Source organism: Mirounga angustirostris, unplaced genomic scaffold (genome assembly GCF_029215605.1).
Source record: "Mirounga angustirostris isolate CCGP_5_RB_7025 unplaced genomic scaffold, mMirAng1.0.hap1 SCAF_3, whole genome shotgun sequence".
Taxonomy (NCBI): Eukaryota; Metazoa; Chordata; class Mammalia; order Carnivora; family Phocidae; genus Mirounga; species Mirounga angustirostris.
In genome coordinates this window covers 135,057,340-135,074,046 of record NW_026991711.1, presented here as the reverse complement: position 1 = coordinate 135,074,046, position 16,707 = coordinate 135,057,340, and the positions used below count along the sequence as shown (strand labels likewise).

The 16,707-nt window shown below is 35.3% G+C and overlaps 1 protein-coding gene across 3 annotated transcripts in view; it reads left to right on the top strand.

Moving 5' to 3' along the window:
• The window catches only part of TLK1 (tousled like kinase 1), a 160,383-nt gene that overhangs the window by 130,056 nt on the left and 13,620 nt on the right, over positions 1 to 16,707 (top strand). For all 3 annotated transcript variants that reach the window (XM_064586672.1, XM_045868642.3, XM_045868644.3), the window contains 6 exons: positions 6,753 to 6,850; positions 9,137 to 9,218; positions 13,710 to 13,801; positions 13,886 to 13,975; positions 14,125 to 14,294; positions 14,571 to 14,706. In XM_064586672.1, the coding sequence (XP_064442742.1) occupies positions 6,753 to 6,850; positions 9,137 to 9,218; positions 13,710 to 13,801; positions 13,886 to 13,975; positions 14,125 to 14,294; positions 14,571 to 14,706 (668 nt within the window). The remainder of the gene's footprint in view (positions 1 to 6,752; positions 6,851 to 9,136; positions 9,219 to 13,709; positions 13,802 to 13,885; positions 13,976 to 14,124; positions 14,295 to 14,570; positions 14,707 to 16,707) is intronic.

Sequence of the window (16,707 nt, the reverse complement as noted above, 5' to 3'; positions counted from 1 at the left end):
CAGGGCATTGGTTTTAGGTGAATTGACCCCCAAGTAACTCTTGAAATTTGATATCTCCTTTGGTCTTTCTTTCTAGAATACCACTGTCATCTGATATATCAGATCCTTAGTATAACCACAAAGAATAAGTTTGCATATGTGACATTTATTGTCACTTGTTTGAATAAAAATATGAAAATAATGAACAGTATAATTCTAGAGGACTTAATCTCTAAATCTGTGTGTTCACCTTTATATTCATGGCCATGACTAGAAGAAATCTCTTGGGAATTCTTCTCTCAATTAAAGCCAACCACATTGTACATTATATTTCTCTAGAACATAGGAAAAGATGCTACTTGTATAAGGCAGTAGTTTTCAGTAGAAGTCTGGTGAAAATACACTGTAGTAGAAAAGGTCATGATTAAGCCCACGAAGAATGTTACAAGGTTTGGGCAAGAAAAGTGCCAAGAATAGTGTTAGAATTCTAAACTTGACATTCTGTCCTTACTACTGTTTCCCTTTTAAAAGTGAGTAGTAGTCTATAAAGATGACTTTGCTGAGACAACATGGGACTGGCTGTAGATAGGAAAACTCCCAGTGTTCCTATTTTACCTCCTACTCTTATTATGAATCCATAAACATTACTACTCTGTGTTTCCCCAGTTGCAGTCATACATCTTAACTTGGTGTAGTAGATTTTCAATTACCAAAATGAAAATTTAGAAGTAAAATGTGTTTTGCCCCTGTAATGTTTAATATTAATCCAGTTTTATAGGGAATGGAATTTTTTTTAATTTTGGAAAGAATTTTAGAAGTCGTGTTAGCCATTGGTTAGAGCAGAGTTCAATTCATGTTTGTAAATTCAGTCTAGAGATCACTATTTTACAAAAAAAGAAAACAATTGCTTATCCACTGGTCCTTCCCAATCAGAACTATAACTGCATGCCATTTACAGTTGACCCTTGTACAATCAGGGGTTAGGAGCACCAACCCTCCTCCACCCCCATGTGCACAAAACTCTGCATATAACTTTTGTCTCCCCCAAAACTTAACTACTAATAGCCTACTGTTAACCAGAAGACTTAACCAATAACATAAGCTGTCAGTTAACACAAATTTTCTATATTATATGTATTATATACTGTATTTTTACAGTAAGCTAGAGGAAAATGTTATTAAGAAAATTATGAGGAAAATACATTTACAGTGCTTTATTTGTTGAAAAAAATTTGCCTATTAGTGGACCTCTGCAGCTTAAACCCATGTTGTTCAAGGGTCACCTGTATATTCATGTGTGTCAAGAGAGTCTCGAATACTAGGCTCTTTCCGTCATTGCGTAGAAAGTTAAATGTCTTCATACTTAAATAAAAAATCTGTGAATCCAGCCAAATCCTGAGAAAGGTTCAGAGGAACCCAGGCAGTGCGGAGGACTACGATACGCTGTAAGGCATGAGGCCTGGATGTGCTACGGTGTGGTGTCAGCACCTTCCTTCGCGTTTAACATCAAGGAATTTCCAATACAGCAGCTATAATTTCTTTTTCAGGAAGTATACTAAATATTTAAATTTTGCCAGTCAGTTGAATTGTTACATTTATTTGCTGCTGGGAAGGGTTTTATTTTGTCTTGTTTAAATAGAATGGAGGAACTGACAGAATCAAAACCTGCCTATTTTAACAGTTATTCCCAGGAGTTTTAATGTAGATATTTATGCATTTGAATAATGCATAAACTCCACCTCCACATCCCACACCCTCCCCCTAAAAAAGGAAGAAATGAAGTGTAGAGAAAACATTAAGGTTCTAAAATAATTAAGCCAGTGCAATACATCTGAGGGAGATACAGTATGCTCCCATCAGTAATAACCAGCTCAGTGATTGGGGAGGGGAGTGGAGGGAGCATTTATGTAGTTAGGAATAAACCCCCCTCCGCCCGCCCCAGGAATTTCATAATTTTTGTCCCCTCTCCTCCTCCTACCCAATTTTCAATCTTACATAATCATACTCAAGCAAAAACAGGGTTATGGGCAGTAGTTTCAAAACTGATCTCTGGAAGTTCAGACTTGGTTTATCTATGTGGTTTTTTTGGTTTGTTGGTTGGTTCATATTTCCAATGGTTCATATCTCTCATATCCATATTTAAAGTATTTGAAAGCATATAATAGAAATAATCTGGGGGCATACAACAGGGTTAAAGATGAAGTAAATTGTTAATGATTTTCTTCTTCCTAATTCTTTTTTTCTGCACTGCCCTTTCTTTCCATTAGCTTTTAATAGTGCCTTCGTTAATTTCACCTTTCATTTTCCTGGTGATAAACTTTTAGAATGACATTATAGTTTATGAAATTAAAAAATTTGAGGACCTGCGGATACCGGCTTTTGAGGGATTAATATTGTTCATATTACTAAAATGAATTTGGAGTTAAACTTTTTGAAACCTCATTCTGAACTAGTTTTCCTAGACCAAGTAATGTTATAGTGCTATTGAATAGGCTCTTCAAAGTGATATGCTTTTCTCTTCTTCTTCCATCTTCATAATATACAGAATTTCTTTTTTACCAACTCTCATTGGTTATAGGCAAGCTGAGAATGATATATCAAAATACTTTGTCTTATCTTGGCTTTATAGAAAAGCAGCTCTTCGAAATTGAGGGTTTTTTGTGGATATAACATGTAACATACTCAAGATTTGTTAAAGAAATTTAAACTAGTATGTTTAATTTTTTCAGGATATGTATCATTTTTACATGTGAAAATGCATTTTGTAACTCTTTAAGCTTTTATAGCTTTAATGCCTACACACCCCACCTTTCTTTTAGTAATTGCTGTTTTAAAAATCGCCATTTTGGGAAATGCACAAAAATCGACCTAGCGGTTTTTACCTGGCATTTTAGAGATTCTGTATTACTGTTACTGACTTTTGGCTTAGAAAGTCGAGCCAAGGGGATATTAAGTTGCCAGAAAAACTTTGCTTACAAACAGAAAGCATTTCTATGTCAAACTTCTGCTGAAGGACAAATTGTTTTGGTTAAGTTGCTGTGGAATTTGCCTTCCATATAAATTTTTTAAAGTTATAAGTTTTGGAAGGTGGTATGTTTTGCAGGTTTAACAGTGAGGCAGTATTGAGATCTGTTGTTGTATATTTATATGACTTGGGTTTTAAATGAGAATATTAAGAGCTTATTATAAAATACTGTTAGAATAGCTGTAGTATATACTATTAAATTGTCCATTGCTGTATCTTTGTTTGAACAGAAAAGAACTGTGTCCTTTTACTGTGTTGGGATCACCAAACCTACCTCTCTCTCTAAAAGTCTATTCTTAACTTGTGTTTCTTCTAGACCTCTGCTTTAACTGCTCAGCTGGTGGATGACTCGAGGACTGAAAGTTGATATTATTCTAGTTGGATTATCTCTTGTGTTTTAGTAATCTGGCCTAGTTTTGCCATGGGTTTGAGGGTTCCATTCTATAATGAACTCAGGTCGGTTGTGAGCCTGGGTCATACTTGCTTCTCCTGAGCCCTCTGAAAATGATTAATTCTGAGGACAGCCCAGAGATTAATGTTGATCTCAAGCCAAGGAGAGGATAGTCTACAGGATAGATCTTTGGAAATGACTGCACTAAATATAAATCAGTTGATGAAACTACTGTATTCTAGACTATTGTACCCTGGGGCCATACCAAAACTGGGCTTTGCCCCTTTATATAAAGAAAGGGTACTAGGCCATATCGTCCTAACATTTGCCTGAAAGTATGTGTATTAATCTGCTTGGGCTGCCATAACAAAATACCGTAGACTAGGTGTTTTTTTTTTTTTTTTTTTAAAGATTTTATTTATTTATTTGAGAGAGAGAGAATGAGAGAGAGCACATGAGAGGGGGGAGGGCCAGAGGGAGAAGCAGACTCCCTGCTGAGCAGGGAGCCCGATGCGGGACTCGATCCAGGGACTCCAGGATCATGACCTGAGCCGAAGGCAGTCGCTTAACCAACTGAGCCACCCAGGCGCCCGACTAGGTGTCTTTAACAGAAATTTTCTCACAGTCTGGAAGGTGGAAATCTAAGATCAGGGTCCATCCAGCAGGGTTCAGTTTCTTGTGAGGATCTGTTTCTTCCTGGTTTTAGATGGCTGCCTTCTCACATGTCCTATTCTCTGTGCTCCCACAAAGAGGGGACAGGGTGGGCAGGATCTCTGTCTCTCTTCCTCCAGATAAAGCCACTCATCCCATCATGAGGGCCCCACCTTCATAACCTAATCTAATTCCCAAAGGCCCCATCTCCAAATACCATCACATTGAGGTTTAGGGCTTAAACATACGAATTTTGGGGAAACACAAACCTTCAGTCCATAAGAGTATGTATACTGCCCCCCCCAAGTGGGGTTTAAGAGTTGCAGAATTATCTTTCCCCCAGAAGTGTGTCACTTTGGTTTAAAGTCCAAGATGTGTGAAGTAAATAATAAATTACAGTATGTTAGATGTAAATATGTTTCACTATGAAAGAGTTATATCTATCAGTATATAAGACTTGGTTATTAAAAAAAGAGAGAGACTTGGTTATAGTTCCTTTACTTGACATTTCCTCTTACATACAGAGGATCCAATTTTTTCTTTTTTTTTTCCTAGTGCTTCTGACTTTTTTTTCCTGTAAACTTTATAATTCAAACCAAATGCAGCTTGCCTGTGCTTTTAGATTGTAAGATTTTATGGGCCATATCTGCCATGTTTTATAGAGGGCAAAAAAAGTTTGCTTAACTGACACAGACCTACATTTTACTTTCTTTAAATAATAAGTATTTATTTTGCAATATTGGTTATTGCCATTGTATAGACCTCTGAAGATTACCAAAAAATATTAAGCAAATGTAACTGTATCAACAATCTAGTTGAATCTCATAAAATTTATTTATTGACTCAGTAAAATTTAATTTCTATAAATACTCTTTTGAAATAGTATCCCCATACTACAATTTCAAATAAAAGTTAAAACAGTTATTTCAGTAGGTATGCTAATAGACATTTCACGGTTTTATCGGATATTTAGAATTTCACTAGCCTACCAAGTGTTCAGTAGCTTCCTACATGTGTAAGAATCACAAGTTTTAAGACCACAAATGTTAGTAATATGGAAAGAAGAGGTTACCACTTTCTATGTTCTGTGATGTAAATGAATTTGAATTTTTTTCATACTCATGGACATACCTGTATAGCCAGTTTCTTATTCTACTTTATGTGTCTTTATAAATTAAGACAAACTAAACTGTAATTTGAGTCTCATTCCAAAAGGTTTTTAATCTATTTCCTGTCCTTATAATGAATCTTCAGTTATTTAATCCCCTGGAGTATTTATTACCTTTACTTTTTTCATTAAAATAAATATTTGTGACTGAAGCTGTATAAAGAAATTTCAGTTCAATTAAGACAGTTTGTTTAGTTTATGTATTTAAAAAAAAAAAAACTCCCCAAAATTTTAGAAAGGTTTATCTTCATTTAAATTTACTGTGAAAGTTTCTGTTTATCATCTAATGCCTATTCCATATTAAATATCTCTGCAACAAGTAGTGGTTTTCATTTTAAAATAATAAAAATAACCTTAAGGGTCAAGTGGAATGCAAACAACACACTTAGATTTAGTTTTTTTTAATATGTGAACATTTGTTTTTCTTTATCATACTTAGAATATTCCTTTCGGTTTAAGCTTTAGATAAAGGTGTTATACCCTTTATACCTCATATTATCTGCTTTGGAGTGAAATGATATTTATATCTTCAAAGTAAACTTCAGAATTATTTTTTAGATAAAGGATTTTTTAAATCAAAGATAAATCATTAAAAGGAGCTAATATACAGATATGTTTAAGTGTAATATAGATTTATAATGGTAGTAGATACACATTTAGGCCAAGGCAATTTGTATTTGTTTATTTACTCAACAAATATTCAGAAATATAATGGGCATTTCTAGAATTTTCCACCGAAATTTGATATATCCTATCTGTCCCTTATGTAGTATTCAAATTTATATTGACAAATCAAAGAGATGTATAAGATGGGTGGTTGTTTATTTGGGGTCTGATTCTAAAATGTTCTCAAAATTGTGTATTTTGAGACCTGAAAAATATTTATCAAAATTTTTATATAAAATGTTAAATTTCTTTAGATTTGCCTAGAGCTGCTCTGATAACTGAGGATCTACCACAGCTATCCATATAGTTTTTGTTTTAGAGTCTCTAAGATTGCAGTGGGATTTATCCTGAGTGGTCAGATTGTGTGTGTGTGTGTGTGTGTGTGTGTATTTCAGACATTGTAAGGTCTAGAAATAATCAGTGGTTCTGTCTTCTTCCTTTCTTCCTTTTTTGACTATTGTAAAATACCTTCATTTGTTTTGTATTATTAAATTATTCCCTCTTAAATTAAAATTGGGATGTACCAGAAATAAAACTTTCATCTCGTTTTGTATTATAAGTCAACCTCAACTACCTTGCAGTCATTTTCAGTTTAAATATTCTAAAAATAGATTTCTTGTAGTACAGAATAAAACTCAGCATCTCATTAGGTATAGATTTTTATGTGGAGGATGGTTTCTTGAAATAGGCTTTTGCCTTATCTCTTTCCATCTTTCAGGCATTGAAAAGTGCACTTTGGTCTTTTAACTCAGTGGTACTTTATAATATACTATTCTTCCCGTCACTGTATAAAATTGATGCATGGGTAAAAATATCTCTTTTTATATTGCAAATAAATTGAGCTTGTTATAGTCCCCTCTCTTCATTTTCAGGAAGAGGCAGAAATCCAGGCAGAACTTGAACGTTTGGAAAGAGTCAGAAATCTTCACATTCGAGAGCTCAAAAGAATAAATAATGAAGATAATTCGCAGTAAGTCATTATTCATATTTTACAGTTTTTTCTCTCCGTGGAGAGTATAAACACAATATTTCCGTGTTGGGGGGCCTTCTCAGAACACTTAGAAAAAGATCCAAAGTCCTTCCCATATTTTCAGAAGGCCTTATATGATCTGGTCTCTGGCCACCTCACCAACCCCATCTCTGTCATCCTCCCCTCATTTATATCTTGTACACAAGCCGGCCTCCTCGAACATGTTTATTTAGCACATTCCCATCTCTGGACTTCCGTGCTTGCCATTTCCTCTACCTGAAGTGTTCTTCCTCTAAATATCTGCATGGCTTATTCCTTATTTCACTCCAAATGATCGAGAGAGGCTGTCCTTAGGCCACCCTGTATAAGATAGCAGTTTTTGCCTCACTCCATCCCTTCTCTCAGTATCCTTGCCTTGCTTTATTTTTTCATAGCATTTATCACTACCTGGAATTACAGATTTATGTTTCAGTTATTATTGTCTGTCTTCTCACATTAGAATGTAAGCTACATGAGAGCACAGACTTAGTTTTATTTTTGCTATATCCTCAGAGCCTAGACCAGCGCCTGGCACATGCTAGGCCCAAAATAAATATTTGTTGACTGAATACCAAAGTTAATATTACAATAGTGAAGGAGAAATTATTTCAGCTAGCAGTAGTTCAGTAAGCCATAGTTGAAATTATTTCAACTAACAAGATTTATGCAAAAACTGTAGAAGAAATAGAAGTTTAAGTTATAGCCTCTGTCCTTATCACTTGCTTATCAAAATGAATGCTATAGATATTAAATGCTAAAGGAACTCAAAAGAGGAGAAAATAACTGAGGACTGGTGGGAGCTTTATGAAGAAGACAGAAATTAAGCAGCAAGGCACTACTTGGATTTAATTGACGTAAAGGAGAGGAAGAGTGTCTTTTTATACTTTATAAGACTTGTGTCATTTAAAGCTTCATGACCTAATACGAATGTCGCAATTGGAAATGGCCAGTTTCTCTTATGAACTATAAATACCTTGCTTAAAAGAAGGCCTATTCATGATCATTTGTTTATGTATAATTCATAAATATACAGATCTTTCCTGTGCATAAGGTGAATGAAATAATATATTTATGGAATAACCCAAAATGTACCAGATGAAAATTCTAATTAAGCGGATAGGACAAAACTAATTTAACAGTTGTCTCTTCTGAAAATTATGTTCAAACTTATTTGTGGATCTGACTTAGTCCACTTGATGAAAATTAAGTGAACTGTTATAGCTTTACATTTCACTTTAAAAGTAAACAGAGGAGTGCCTGGCTGGCTCAGTCAGTAGAGCTTGAGACTCTTGATCTTGGGTCGTGAGTTCGAACCTCACGTTGGGGGTAGAGTTTACTTTAAAAAAAGCAAAAACAAAAACTTAGCAGAAACCTCTTTTATTAACAAGTTCTTTAAGAAAAGAAATTGTCAAAGCTATATTCAATTGATTTTGAATGAAATAATAAAATATATTTATACCTGGAATTAATAAAGCTATCATCGTTTTTGTTTTTGTTTTATTTCAAGAGTGCACATTTTGGAATCACATTTTTCCGCTAAGCCCTGTCATGTATTAACTGTTGACCTGAGCAAGTGACTTAACTTTTCTGTGCAGTGGTGCCCTCATCTGTAAAATAAGAGCTAGTAGCAACGCCTACTTCATATGGTTGGCTGAGAAATAAATGAGTTAATACATGTGAATGCTTAATATATAGCAGGAGCAATAAATGTTACATAGTAATGAGTATTATCTGTGAGAGATTTTCTAAGTTTCTTTTTAAAGCTTTCATTTTTTCATTGGGAATTGAAATTTTATTTATAGAAGTTCAAAGAGTAAAATTTAATCATGCATGAAGGCCAGTTTATACAAATAATTATTTTTAATCATATGTACTACTGTAAAATCTTGATTCACCATACTCCCAATATAAAAGTATATTTTTCCATGGGAAATAATTCCTACTGAGTAGTGGGATTTCATAAAGCTCTTAGAAATACAATAGTTGGTAAGTCTTTATCAGAGTGCTATTGGTTATTGAACCTGAATGTTCAGCTAAATGTTAAGTTTAATGAACACCAGAGAGTTCAGATTGAAAATAGTCATGCAGGTGGAGAGCGAAGAGCAGTATAGGATGGAACTCAAAATTAGCAGAAGAGTAACTGAGAAAGAAATAGCTCAAAGTAGAAGACAGAATGGAACTTTACTGTGGAAGGAACCTTTTTTATGTGTTTTTATGTGCCTAAGTATCTTTTTCTCCCACCTTAAGGTTCAAAGATCACCCAACGTTAAATGAAAGATACTTGTTACTTCATCTGCTTGGTAGAGGTGGCTTTAGTGAAGTGTATAAGGTAATATAGACTTTTTTTCTGTTCTTACACTAAAATAGCAAAGATATAGGAGTACATGGTTAAGAAGTACTTGTGTTTTATTGATTCATTTTATGATTTTTTGACTGATTTTTATGTCCCAACTCTCATTACAAAAGAGCCTGATGGCTTATGTTGTCTTATCTCAAGTGGAGAATCTCCTTGCATCACACTGATATCTGGTACCTCATTACTAGCAGCCAGTCCGATACAAATAACGCTCATTAGAATCAAGAGAGGCAGGGCACCTGGGTGGCTCAAATGGTTAAGCATCTGCCTTCGGCTCAGGTCATGATCTCAGGGTCCTGGGATCGAGTCCCGCATCGGGCTCCCTGCTCCTTGGGAGCCTGTTTCTCCCTCTGCCTTTCTCTCTCGCTCTGTCTTTCATGAATAAAAAAAAAAAAAAATCTTAAAAAAAAAAGAATCAAGAGAGGCAAGTAGCCATTTAATATAGTACATCTATGGAAAGATTGTACCCCTTAATTCAAACGTGTCACAAGTCTTACATGTCTTGAATTTACCCAAATCTCTACCTATTTTAAGGCCAGTGTTTCTTAAATGCACCTGTATAAATGTAGAAAAGTTTTTAGTCACCATGTTCAGTGTTTTGTATCTTCTCTTTTTTCACTTTACATTGTATCTTTCTGCCCAGCCTTTAAATTGTGTAGTTCTGGGGTGCCTGAGTGGCTTAGCCCATTAAGTGTTGGACTCTTGATTTCTGCTCAAGGTCATAATCTCAGGATCATGGGGTTGGGCTTAATGCTCAGCGGGGAGTCTGCTTGTCCCTCTCTCTCTGCTCCTCTCCCCCCTCCAACTCACACACTCTCTCTCTCAAGTAAATAAATAAATCTTTAAAAAAAAATTGTAGTTCCTAAAGTCTTTTATCATTCTATATATTCTCCTTTTCAAATACAGGTTTCTCCAGCTATCCAAAAGTAGAGCATTCCAGTGAGACCATTCATAAGCCAAAACGGTATAAAGGGAAGTGTATCCCCTGCTTTACGAAGTTTGTGGGAGGCCTCTTCACTTTTTTACGAAAGACCTACATTAGTGCCTGTTTTTCCTAACTGAAAGAAATCCAGAGGGTTTTCACTCTTAAAAAAAAAAGCCATTATTGTAGCTGTGTACATAATATCCATCCTACACTTTCCTTCTGAGCTCCATACCTCCTTTTGGTATACATGACTTAGTCTTTTTACCTCACATGGATGCTTCATATGCAGTACAAACTCAGGTCTGACACAGAAGTTATCTTCCTCTTCTCCAAAACTTTTTCTTCTAACACTGCGGCCTCCCACAGCAATACATCCATCTGTCCATTCCCTCAAGTGAAAAACCTAAGGCCATCCTTTGCTCCACCTTTTCCGTAACTTCCTTTCCTCAACATAAAACCAGTCCCTGGTGCCCACTGCTAACTTATATCATTAAGCTCTCAAGTCCAGCAGTGACCCTTCCCTCTCTCTCTTAGCTTAAGGCCTCCTTGTCTCTTTATTTGCATTGCTCCCTGAGCCTCCTAGCTAATCTTAGGGCTCATTGAGTTTCTCCAGTTTATTGATGTATGCTGCGGCTGGAGTGGCCTTTTTATAAAATGCAGTCTGATCATCTCACTCACCTACTTATAAGCCCCAGGGGCTTCCCATTTGCTCTTAGTTAGGATGAAGTCTTATTAAGGGTTGTACCCTCACCTTAAATTTAATTCCTGTAGAAGACTTCCCTGTTGGTCTCCCTTTTATAGCTCCTTGTTGACACTTTGTGCTTTGTTTTGTTATGTATTAGTATAGTTAGTGGTTAAGAGCTTGGGTTCTAAAGCCAGATAGGCTAGGTTTGAATACTAACTAGTACTGATTACTGTTTACTAACTGTATATACTCGGGCTTAGGACTTACCATCCTCTGCCTCAGTCTTCCATCTGGAAATACTAACAGTGCCTACATCATAGGATTGTTGTAATGATTTTTTTTTTTTTTTAAGATTTATTTACTTATTTTTGAGAGAGAGAGAGAGCGAGCAGCGGGGAGGGACAGAGGGAGAGAGAAACTCCATGCTGAGCACAGAGCCCTTCGCAGGGCTCAATCCCAGGACCCTGAGATCTTGACCTGAGCTGAATCCAAGAGTCAGACACTCAACCAACTGAGCCACCCAGGCGCCGCGGGTTGCTCTAATGATTAGATGAGCTATATCACAGGAACATTGGTGCTTAGCAAATGTAAGCTCATCAGACTATTCTTAGAAATCCTGACAGTGAGGCAAGGACTGTGCCTTCTTAGTTTACTGAAGACAAACCTGGATTCTAATTCTGAGTCTGGGAAAAAATAATGGGATTTGTACTCAGAAAACTTCAGTTCTGATCTTTGTTCAACTGTGAACCATTCTGTTTTTGTTAAGTTGGACAAGCATTAAACATCATGGGTCTAACCTTCCTCACCCATCAGGAGTGATCTGTGAGCTCTCTTCCAATTCCTGGTTCTCTGATTCGAGTAGTAGTTCCTTCTCAAGCACTTAATGGTTCAAGGAGGCTTACTCAGTCCACAAAGTAGAAAAGATCATAATGGCATGGCTCACTGTGGATCTAAAAATCACCAAAAGTACAGTTAGCACTCACTTGGCCTTAAAGTTAGTTGCCCAGCTTCTGAGCTTTTTGTCATGACCTTTCCTGACAGCCTTCTGCCACTGCCCTATAGTATTTGCACTGTTTCTAATACCACAGATAGCTGCTAAGAGGGGCATTTCTTTTTGAAGAAAGGGCTTATATAGGAAATAAAAAATGCAGATTGGGGCCTAATAACTGTTCAGTACTGACCTAAATACTAAAGACCACTTTCTCCAACCCCTTCAAAGCCTTTTCATGGTTGCCAGGTCCACTGGGAAACAAAGCAGATTGTGAGTCAAAAAAAATACAGATTTTATCTATACCAAGGTGGAAAATACTGAATCAATTGCTCAGTAATTGACCATATTAGCCTTATGGGAAGGGTATACTTTACTCACCTAATCTTGGGAGAAAGATGTGTCATATATAAGTCAATATATATTGATAATTTTTATGAGTGCACTTAAAATTTTATTTTCTATTATCCTTTATGCTTTTTTGCATTCTCACATGAACTTTTTAATCTTTTCTCTTTAAGCTTTTAATAATGTAATTAGCTAATGTTTAACACTTTATGTGTTTTACCCCATTTAATCCTCTCAACAACCCAAACTTTATAAATGAGACTGAGGCTAAGAGAGGGTATTATTAGCACAGAGTTCTGTAACTAATAAGTTTATCTGACTCCAAAATGAATATTCTTAACTACTGCATCCTATATTATTTCTGATCTTAGGCTTTTATAATTTTATGACAGTTTACCTTTCTTCTTTTTTTTTTTAATAAGGATTTTATTTATTTATTTGAGAGAGAGAGAATGAGAGACAGAGAGCATGAGAGGGAGGAGGGTCAGAGGGAGAAGCAGACTCCCTGCCGAGCAGGGAGCCCGATGCGGGACTTGATCCCGGGACTCCAGGATCATGACCTGAGCCGAAGGCAGTCGCTTAACCAACTGAGCCACCCAGGCGCCTGTGACAGTTTACCTTTCTTGTTTATTTTTAGGTTACCAGTTGATGGGGGGGAGTAGAGACTGGGGACCTTCTTTCTAATATGTAAATTTTCAGTGTTGTTTTTGTTTTGTTTTTTTTTTTAAAGGGGCTCCTTTGTCTGTAAATCACAGAACCAAAATTACTAGATCTCTCTTAAATGACATTCAAGTGGTTTTTTTTTAGATTTGTAAATTACCTGACACCTTAGAAGAATACTGATCATTCTTAATTTTTTTATGTAAGAAATAGGCTGATGATTCAGACAAACTAGTATAAAACCTCTGTTTTTGAGACAGCCAGTAAAAATTGAAGACAAGTTGGATATTAGAAGAGATTTTAAGGAATTATTATTGATGTAGATAGGTGTGATAATGATGTATGGTTATGTTTGAACAGTTTCATAATCAAAGTTTAGAGTTTAGAATTTTTTAAACAGTTGGAAATCATTACGAACTTGTTTAAAGAAGTGGGGAGTTGCTAGGAAAGGTAGAGGAAAAAGTTTTGCTTTATCCAGCCCATAAAAAACACACTAAAGCCCTCTCTTTGTTGGCTGCTTACTGCTTTTGCCACTGTAGAGGAGCCAGATCCATATTAAAAAAAACAAATAACAGCATTATTGTTTTATCTTGATTCAGTATATTGGCATTTATGAAACCTGAATGTGAAAATTCACCTTAAAGTTTTCTCTGATGTATACGATGGAATTTGTATCTTGTTCCCAATAATAAATGTGTTGTTAAACTATATATAATCATAGCAAAGATGATCACCAAAAACTGTAGTGTATATTCTAATTTCATATTGCTATAAAAATGATCACCAAATTTGTTTTTTAAATCTCTTTAGCTATTCAGTTGGTCTTTGGTCCTAACTCTTCTATGCCTTGAATCCTAGGCTTTTGACCTCTATGAACAAAGATACGCTGCTGTGAAGATCCACCAGCTTAATAAAAGCTGGAGGGATGAGAAGAAGGAAAACTACCACAAGTAAATAGTAATACTTTCTGGTTTTTATCAAGTGAAAATACATTTAATAGTCATGGAGAATAAATATACTCTCTCTTCCTGTAGACATGCCTGCAGAGAGTATAGAATACACAAAGAACTGGATCACCCTAGGATAGTTAAACTCTATGATTATTTCTCCTTGGATACAGATACGTAAGTGAATATAAGGATTTATATTTAACAAAAATTTGTTTGCTTTTGTTTTCCTTATTCTGTAATGATGATATATTCTTCATTTCATCCTGTGATTAGGAATTATTGGATAATGTTTTAGGTCTAATTTTTTCTCTTCTTCATTGTAGGTTTTGTACAGTATTAGAGTACTGTGAAGGCAATGACTTGGATTTCTATCTGAAGCAACATAAATTAATGTCAGAGAAGGAAGCTAGGTCTATTGTAATGCAAATTGTAAATGCACTAAGATATCTCAATGAAATCAAACCCCCTATTATACATTATGATCTTAAGCCAGGTAATTAATAAAATTTGTCTAAATTTTTTAAGCTCTAAAGACTGTAGTTTTTAAAAGTCATATTAAGTTATCTGAAAACCTGCTTTTTGGTGCAGTTTATTAAAGTCAGTGGAATACTAGAAGAATTTAAAATGCCCATTGAATCACATTTTAAAATTATATTTTAAATTTACATTTTTTAAATATATATCTGTTCCCCCAATGTCAGCTAAAGTAGTAAATATAATGTTTTTCATCTATGTATCATTAAAAAAAAACTTTATATTTTATTCTTAGGAAACATCCTTCTGGTAGATGGCACAGCATGTGGAGAAATCAAAATCACTGATTTTGGTCTATCCAAGATCATGGATGATGATAGCTATGGTGTAGATGGAATGGATCTAACTTCTCAAGGGGCAGGCACTTACTGGTAAATGTATAATTTAAAATATTGAAATTGTCTAGATTACTTTTTATGAGTTTAGTTTTTATTTTCATATATCTTTGAGATTACAGTGGTGAGGATACTAATATGAAGTTTGAGTCAAGAGGGAGATTACTGTTGTCAGTCTTCTTTTCTCGTCGGATCTTAACTGTAAATATCAGCAAAGTGAAGGGAGAAGAACTTGGCATTGGCAAGTGACTTAAGTGTCTGTTAGCCAGGAACTCCTCACATGGAGAATCATGGATTTTCTTCTGTATGTTCAAGTGATGTTTATCATCACTAAAAATACTTGTATGAAGATCACATCCTGACTATTACAAGCAGTAGCCATAAGCATGAAGTCCTCTCTGTAGAGGTTCTGTGGTGGCAGTTTATATTGGAGATGGAGGTTTTGTTGATCATGCATGGGAAAGAAGTTTGGAATATTCTTAGTCTTTGGACTTGGCTCTCAGAAATCCCTTTTCATAACTTCATACATATAAACTCTAGATAGAACTGTAGATTCACAGGTCTAAGTCTGAATGAATGTCATTCCCTTCAGAGTACCTAGGTTTTGACAAAAATCACCTGCAGTGTGAATTTTCAAACTTACTGTCAAATTCACTTGAAGTAGAGAATATAGACTATAAAATTTCAAAACAAACTTAGTTTAGCAAAAGGAGTAAGATTGTAATTGGAGAGATAACTGTACTCAACTTTATTGAACAAGATGGAGACTACAAACATAAATGTGACATTAGGGTTTCTGGAACAGTCTTCGCACAGCTTAGGCACATAATAACCAGTTCCACAAGATGCCCTTGGTCTGTATGAACTTTTCATGAACAGGGATTAGTCATGTTCATGTGTTCTTTTAAAGCCATTTTACTTTCAAATTCTGCTTGTAGCATTTTCTAGGAATATGAGTAAGATAATAGATCATGGATTTTTCAGCCCATATTTAAAGAAAATTGTCATTCAAACTAGTAACCCCCTAAAAGTTGGTATCCTCAATCAGTAGTCCTCAGACTTGTAGCAACAAGTCTCCTTCATAGAGCTCTGGATTCCATGGAAGATAGCTTAAAATAATAGGTCATCCTTCCTCTGCAGAGACTCCCACTATATTGTTTCCCTCGCACTCTGGTTTTGCTTGTGGAGGGCTGGGCAAGATTAACCTCTGACAGGTGGGCTGGAGCATTTCCATGTAGTAACCTGGAATGTACTTCCCATAGAAACATGTTTTGAAAAATGGTTCATTTCCTACAGTCATAGTAGCTTTTTTAGCTTTATATTTGGTAAAGTGGGATGTCCTGTACAGTCTTGCAGGAATACATGTAAACTATTTGTCAGTATCACTTAGAAGAAAATCAGTTTTGTCCCTCATTCCGTCTCAGGTCTCAAATGCAGTCAATTCACTAAATCCTGGTGGTCATTTCTTCCCAAATAGCTCTGGTGTCTTTCTTAAAATTCCTCTCCTTGCTTACAGCTTTTTGTCTCAAGAGACAGTGTAGCATAGTGTTTAAGAGCCATTCTTGTTTCATAAATCTACACAAAATATATACTTTTATTCATAAAACAAATCTGGCTTTTTACTTGATTTGGGGGGTAGGAAAGGATTTACATTACAAATGAGTTATTGGTCATCTTTGGTGGTTCTATTTCAAGAAGTTTTTTTTTAAAGAAATCTGTGCATATCTTGCTGAAATTTAAATGATTTAAGCATAGTATAAAACTAAAGGAAAAGAATTAGATTCCCATTTAGCTGTATTATTCCTTTTCAGGATTTTATAGTTTATCTAAATTTTAGAGGTGGGAGATGCTTGCATCTCTGCTGGATCTTTTTATTTAAAACCTAAGGTGTGACAAATTTATTTTTACCTATCCCTTATATAGAATTATGAACTTACAAATAGCACTTAAAAGTAGAAAATGGTATTTTTGAATACTTAATATATTTCAGATGCTGCTAGGGTTCAAAAACTGCACAGTGAATGATAAGAGCTCCTT